At 34.0% G+C, this 7500-nt stretch overlaps 1 protein-coding gene across 4 annotated transcripts in view; it reads left to right on the forward strand.

Annotated features, from left to right (window-relative positions):
• Positions 1-133: 133 nt before the first annotated feature.
• LOC119577071 (sodium bicarbonate cotransporter 3-like) overlaps positions 134-7500 on the forward strand; it is a gene marked incomplete at its 5' end in the record, with an annotated part of 30488 nt that continues 23121 nt past the window's right edge. For 2 of the 4 annotated variants that reach the window (XM_037924751.1, XM_037924748.1), the window contains 3 exon segments: positions 134-353; positions 781-913; positions 5299-5448. In XM_037924751.1, coding sequence (XP_037780679.1) covers positions 134-353; positions 781-913; positions 5299-5448 — 503 coding nt within the window. 4 annotated transcript variants of the gene reach the window in all.

Here is a 7500-nt window from a genome sequence, read left to right on the forward strand (position 1 = left end):
TCCTCTCTCTCTCTCTCTCTCTTCCCTCTCTCTCTCTCCCTCTCCTCTCTCTCTGCTCTCTCTCTCTCTCTCTCTCTCTCTCTCTCTCTCTCTCTCTCTCTCTCTCTTTTATTCCACACTCTCATTATTGCAGATGGATCAAGTTTGAGGAGGATGTGGAAGAAGGAGGGGAACGGTGGTCCAAACCTCACGTGGCAACGCTCTCCCTCCATTCACTCTTCGAACTCCGATCTTTCCTCCTCAATGGAACTGTCATCCTTGATATGGATGCCTCAAGTCTGGACACCATTGCAGACCTTGTTCTTGACAACATGATTAATCAAGGGCAGCTACCTCTTAATGGAAGGGAAAAGGTATTGAAGTAATTGCTTGGCATGAGTGTTAATTATGGTAATTTTTGGTTTCTTTATTGTTTTTCTTCCTAAGACTTTTTTTCTGCGTCTTGTGCTTTACTCTCTTCTTTGTTTTATGCAACTTTTATTTTCTATCCTTTATTTCAATATGGTTTTGAAATTCATCTACATGTTTTAAAAACTTATTTATAAAAATCAAAAATGTTTATTTTGTGCTAATGATCCTGATATAAAGAATAGACAAAAGTTGGTGTTCTTTTTCATACGTTTTTTCTTTCTGTTGCTGCCATTACTTTATTTCTTTATTTGAACACACCAAGCTTTAGTTATTATGTGATGAAGAAAATGGTTTTGTGTTCCCTTTAAATATACTACTACTAATTAATTTTTTAAGTTGTTTCTGAATAACATGCTTGGTATCTGACAGTTCCGTGATGCTCTCCTGCGGAGGCATAAGCATCTGTATGAGAAGCAGAAACACAAAGAGAATGGGAATATGTCCCGTCTGCCACTCATCCGCAGCTTGGCTGAAATTGGTCGTAATCATTCTTCCTCTAAAAGTGAGTACAAGCAAGAGATGACAAAAAATATTTTTTATTATATACATATTATATATATACTTTTTATGTATCCATAGTTAGGGTAATGGAGAAAAACTTTCAGGTGCATTTGGATGGAATTTGTCCCACTGTATTTAATAATACATACAATATAGTTTTTTTTGTGTGTAAAGAAGCTATCAATAACAAAACATTGTTAGTGTAATTTCCCAGATGATTGAAATATTAATTTGTATGCCATGATATATTTCTTTTCCAAAATAACAAAAGGAGCAGGGGGTAAGAAAAAATGTGGCCTACCAGCACTAGTGCACAGAATAACTGATAAGAGATATGAGAAGCGTGGTCAAATTAGATGATGATTCTTCCATTTAGTTACTGATTCTCATGATTGTCTGTATATTGTAGTTTGCACTTGTGGTGCATGAAGTTTATCATTGTTAATTTAGTCTCCAGAAATTCATTGTCTTGTTTATGGATGGATTTTAGATTTTTTTTTTCCTTTTTAAAAAAATCTTCTGAATGCAGATCATAAATATTTTTATTGAAATTGCATAGGGAAAAGGAAAGTTGATTTTTTTCCAACACAGAATGACATATATACAGACAAAATTAGAACTTACAAAGAAGTGCACAGGCTTGCATGAAATTTTATCTTATACAGCTGTAATCTCTTATGAATTACTGCAGAAGGAAATCTTTAAGTGATGAGTTAACAAAATTACACTAACATCATGTTATGTTTCTAATATACAAGTGAAATTGAACACTAAAAGATGAGTTAGTGCATCTTACATAGCCTTCTTTCAGCTTTTTTCAGGGTGGAGTAAATGTAAATTGAAATCTGTTCTGTTTTAAGGGTTGTTGGTATGCTATCTTTATATGATATATATTCATGAGAAGACGGTCACATGGACATTGGTTCTGAATTGGTTTCATTTTCCTTAACTTATTAATTTGGTTTTAGATGGGTATGTGGCTTACTTGAGCAACTGATGCAAGTTCACTTATATAGTTTATTATTTTTAGTGCCTATTAACTAGCACAGATTTTGCAAGTTATATTTAACACTAATTTCTTGGGACTATACTCTCACTCTTACATTCACTGTTAATTTTTTTTGCCTCCAAAGATGAATTTTATTTTTACATAATGATACTGTTTTGAATATTGTGGATTGTGCAGTTATGGTAGCTTTTGCATGAGTTCGGAATAGGGCATGTTTACAAGTAGCATGACAAAACACATTTTATTAATTTGTCTTCCTTTTTCCTTTTTTTTCTCAATTTTGTGATACACTATGTCTATTGTATGTTGTAGTAGAGTTGAATATCTTAAACTACTGTGTTAGGTTGGTAAGTGGCTGTAAAGTCTTTCTCAGAATTTGTGAAGGAGTTCCATGAAGATGGAACCTCTGGCAAAAGTGTAGACAGGACTTCTCTTTAAGACAGAGATTGCTCTCACTTGTCTTTGCTTTTATTAATCTTATAAACAACAGATACATTTCCTTTGATATGGAATGATGGTGCTCACTGCAAACTAATGTTCTCTCATACACAAGAATTTGCAGTGTACTTTCCCAAACTCTGACCTGAAGAAGACACAAATGAACTTTGGTTGCTTCTCCCAATCATCAGCAAATCTGCAAAGAATTTTAAAAGAGGACTTTTTTTTCTTTTTTTTATTGATGGTATTGATTGATGGTTTTCGTTTTTTATACTAGAGGTTGAATTGAAGAAATATAGATATCTGAATGGAACTCATATATGCTCAAGGTTTTATGGATCTCCTGTCGAGTGGGTTAAAACGATCGTATACGGGTCCTGTGCCGCACTCCTCGGAGCCAGAAATGGCCAGGATGCGCTCACTCAGCACTCCCTCTCCATCTCACCTACTTCACCCTCCAATGGGGCCTAATTATGGCACTCATCTGGAAGTGCCAGAATCATCCTCAGGGAGGTATATCATAAGAAGGCACTCAACAGGAATAGGCAAGTGTGACTGTAGGAAAGTGTTTGAATTTCCTATATGATACAGTAATTAGCAGCAGTCTAAGTATATTCTGTATACATTGCTGTAATATGAGAATAAATAGTTCATTACTAAATTGCTGTAATAATTGTAGATTGCCATCGTACTGGGTTGGAAAGGAAATTTTTGGAAATCCGTCTGGAAGGCTGTAGAAGGTATTCCAGTTTTACTTGATTCCCTTTTTTGAAAGGTTTCTGTATCAATAAAAGTGTTGTAGTTTCGTTGGCTGGTCTAAGGTTGTTGCTAGTTCCGGCTGATTGATGATTTCCACATGTTTGATTCACTTTCAGAGTGAAATACACATTTCTTATTTACTACAGTATTATACTGCCTGTCTTGTTTTTATTTATGAATTTTATTTTAATGTTAATGTTTTGTATCAATCCTTGGTATTGTGGCTGTTGTCTCATTTTCTTTTGACATGCACACTTTCCTCCTTGCTCACTGTTATTATTTTGACCATAGCTTTCAGTGTTTTATGACAGATTTTGCTGCATTCCCACAGTGTTGTCAGAATTAAGATTTTAAGCATTTTTTGACACGTAATAAATATTTTGTAGACTGCTTAAGAGCCTGTAATTTTGTCTGACTTCTCATTTCATTTTCTATGAGTAGATTTTGAACTGTTTACTTAAGAATATTTGGTATTTAATGTAGAGTAATTGTTATTAATGATAGAGAGATCCCAGGCTCAAATGTTAATGATATATTCAATATATTCATTATAAGGAGTTTTGTTGTTTGATTGATATATACTTGTCTAGAATTGTTTGATAGATATATACTTGTCTAGAATATAGTTTTCATTTTCTTCAAACTTTCAATTTAAAAAATATATTATGCTATTAAATCATTGACATAGTTGTGTGCTATGCTTCTTCAACACCTCATTTTATGCTATCTTCACTGCATATATCTTTTGTTCACTCAGCACCATATCTATTTAATACAATTATATAACATGTGTATCTTCTCATTTGACTATGTCTTTTACTTAAAGAGAGACTGCTATTAAAGTTTTAACACTCCTTTGTCCATTTTAAAACATGCAGTCAAATCATTTATCTTTACACTAGTTATAGTAAATGTTTACAACTAATGTCTTTCTTGTCTGGATTTCACATGCAGGTTTTACTAGCTTAATGTCATATCTTTGATATCATGTGTGCTAGGATATAATATTCCTCTTTAGCAGTATTTCTTGAATTCTTCACAGACATCATTCTTTCTTTATCTCTTTGACCTGCTGTGATCCATTTTATTATAACTACATGTAACTATAACATTCTTTGTGATGGGAGAAGTGGATTATGTAGTTTCCATTGTCCTTTTTACAGGTATTAGTACCATTATACATTGTCTTATATCTAATCCAATGCATGCATCTATTACTATTACAATGTCTAGCTCCTTACTTGGTTATGGTACAATAGGTGCATATTATTGTGAAATGTGCCCATATGTATGTAGGTGCTTTTAAGTCTTCTTTTCTTTTTTATTCTCTCTCTACTCATGGAGTTTGATGTTGTTATATTGTTAGATATACATTTACTTTTTTATCTTTGATCCAGTTACAAATGTATTTTATTTTTATTTCTATTGTTAGATACTGGAATGTATTGGTTTATTTCTTTTCAGAAATAAACCAATTTTTGGAATTTACCTATCAAAAAAGGAAAGAGAAAATCAAAGGCTTTTTCATAAACATTATATCTTTTAAATTTATAGCTTGGCAATTCTAATTTTCATAGGATGTTAGAAGAGGAGCTATGTTATCAAATTGGTTGCTGGATTAACTTGACCAAAAGCAAAGCTGCTTGATGATAATATATTACTCAAAACCCCAATCACTGTGTCTAACAAGATTCGGGTACTGGCAATCTTTAACAGCACAATAAGAAAAGCTTTATGGCATTGCTTTTATGCTGTTACAATAATGAGTCTTTTTTATGTTCTCTCCTTTTTTTTGCTGAGGCTACTATAAAGCTACACCTGACCACTTTTTTCTTTCTTTTCTCTTGTTCATTAATGGTCTTTAGGATACATTGAGATATTACTTTTCTTTTGATAATTGGTTTCTTCTCTTCCATTCATGCTCTTGCATTACTTACTAAAGACATTGTTAGGAAACAAGTATAGCAGTCATTATAACCACAACACTTTTTTATTCACTGTCGCCTACAATATCTTCCAACACAATTTTTTTTTCCCTCTCATCTGCTGTCAATAATTATACTGAGATGATTAGCATTCTCTCGTTTCTTCATTTCTTTGATCTTTTTTTCTTTTTTCACCTTTTTTACCAGCTCTTTCCTCCATTTTCTGTTCTTCTGACCATCCATTTTCCCTGACAGTGGAGGAGGGCGGGGCTTCCCCCCAAGCTCCGCCCCCCGCGCCCACGCCTACATCTCTGGGTGAACCACCCAAATTTGGACGCTTCTTGAACGTGCCGGGGACTGGTGGTGGTGGTGTTGGTGGTGGTGGTGTTGGTGGAACTACCGAGGGTAACAACCCATCCACTTTTCTGAAATTATCCGGGAGACAAAGCTGTGATGATCAGCAGTATTGATCCTTTGTGTGGATTTTGATAAAGTTGTTTTTTTCTTACATTGCTATTTCATTGTTGTGTTGATTGGAAGTCAACAAACTTTGAAATCCTGTAATAGGTTCAACATTTCTGTTCAAATCATATTTCTTGGCCTATTAACCCTATTGGCTGCTCTAGGGCTTTAGTGTTACCAAAATGCTGATATACTTATTCTTCGATTAATTGAAAAATTGGCCCAATATTTACCACCCATTGCTAATAACTAACCAAAAATGACTTGAAAAAAGAAAGAATGGAAATGAAAATATTAGCCATGAGGATTATTTTCCCTTTGTGGTGTACAAATTTCAAAACCAAAATTTTAGTCTCCCAACCAAAAAAAATTATTATTATTATTTTTTTGTAGATGATTGCACTCTCTTTGCATGAATGGTTGTACCTGGCTAAAGCTTTTTATAATTTGATTTGCACCACGGATTAGGTCAAGGAATACCTCACTGCCGCAGATCTCCCCAATAATTTTATGAAAAGTACATAATGCTGATGTGCTTCTCATTTTAACTTTTACTGGCAGAAAAATGCTAGAGCTTTCCGTTTTCTTTGTAACAGAAAATGGGAAAATATGCGTGAACTAATATCTCTGAAGGGCTTGACACTAATTGCTTATAGATTTTTTTGACATGTAGCATGCTTGTTTAAATACCCAAACTTTTTTTTCTGGGAAAATGTTGTGTAAGTTTTGTAGATCAGGTATATAAGTGTTTGCATAAACACTCAAAATACATTATTTTTCTATATACCTAGATTAATTTACACACACACACACACACACACACACACACACACACACACACACACACACACACACACACACACACACACACACACACACACACACACACACACACACACACACACACACACACACACACACACACACACACACACACACACACACACACACACACACACACAGATTCATATACACTTAACCCTCTGCTATCATGAGTTACTGCTATTATGCATACCTCAAAAATTAACATTCTTCTGCTAACACGCACCTAAGTTCACTGTCACACACAAAATTCAGGCATCATTTGTATCAAAGTTATGTGGGCTGTGCACATGGCATTGTGCCAGATCTGATTGGTTACATTGTTAGCTTTTGTTAGTCAGTGCTTGGTCATTATTGAATGAACATATTATGTTGACAGGCCATGCCCACAATGTGTGAGTGTTATTAACAACAGATTACCTTTGTTAGTATGACTGCAAAGGCTTCTTGGATGATCTTAACCAGCAGAGGATGGATGTTCTAATAAGCAAGGGTATAGGTCACCCGGCCCTCAAGTGACCTTAGGTGAAACTGTCAATCCATTCATTTCTTTGTTCAACCCTGAAATTAATGGTTATGCTCTTATATGTTCTATTCTATTTTGTTTTGTATTCTTAGCAAATTCAGTATTTATTTAGTTTTTTTAAACTTCATTTTTTAATTTAATATTGCTTAAGATCTTTCTTATTGGTGCAGTATCTAGGGGACAGCATTAAGAGAATATGTGGGTTGATTGTCTGCTTGAGAACCACATATTTCAATTAATTCATAAGTTCCACTGTCTAAAATTTTCTGCATCACATGCAGATCTATAACCAATGAGGTGTGATAACAGAGAGTTAGATTTCTATATTAATGCACACACATGCACATGCACATGCAAATGCATATGCACACAAACAAACACTTACATGAAAACAGAAATACAGAGTAGCGGATCTAGAAAAAATAATCAATTGTGTTAGTGGAAGGGGGGGTCAGTGGCAAATGTGATGTAAGCCAAGAGAGGCTTCATTATGCTTATAACAATAATGGTGGAGATGATGATGATGATAAGAATATTAATCATACTGATTATGATAAAGAAAATAATAATAGCTATGATGATAATAAAAATAATAGTGATACCTTTTTTCTTTATCATCTTCCTCTTATTAGCATTATTATTGATGA

This window comes from Penaeus monodon, chromosome 9 (genome assembly GCF_015228065.2).
Source record: "Penaeus monodon isolate SGIC_2016 chromosome 9, NSTDA_Pmon_1, whole genome shotgun sequence".
Lineage (NCBI taxonomy): Eukaryota > Metazoa > Arthropoda > Malacostraca > Decapoda > Penaeidae > Penaeus > Penaeus monodon.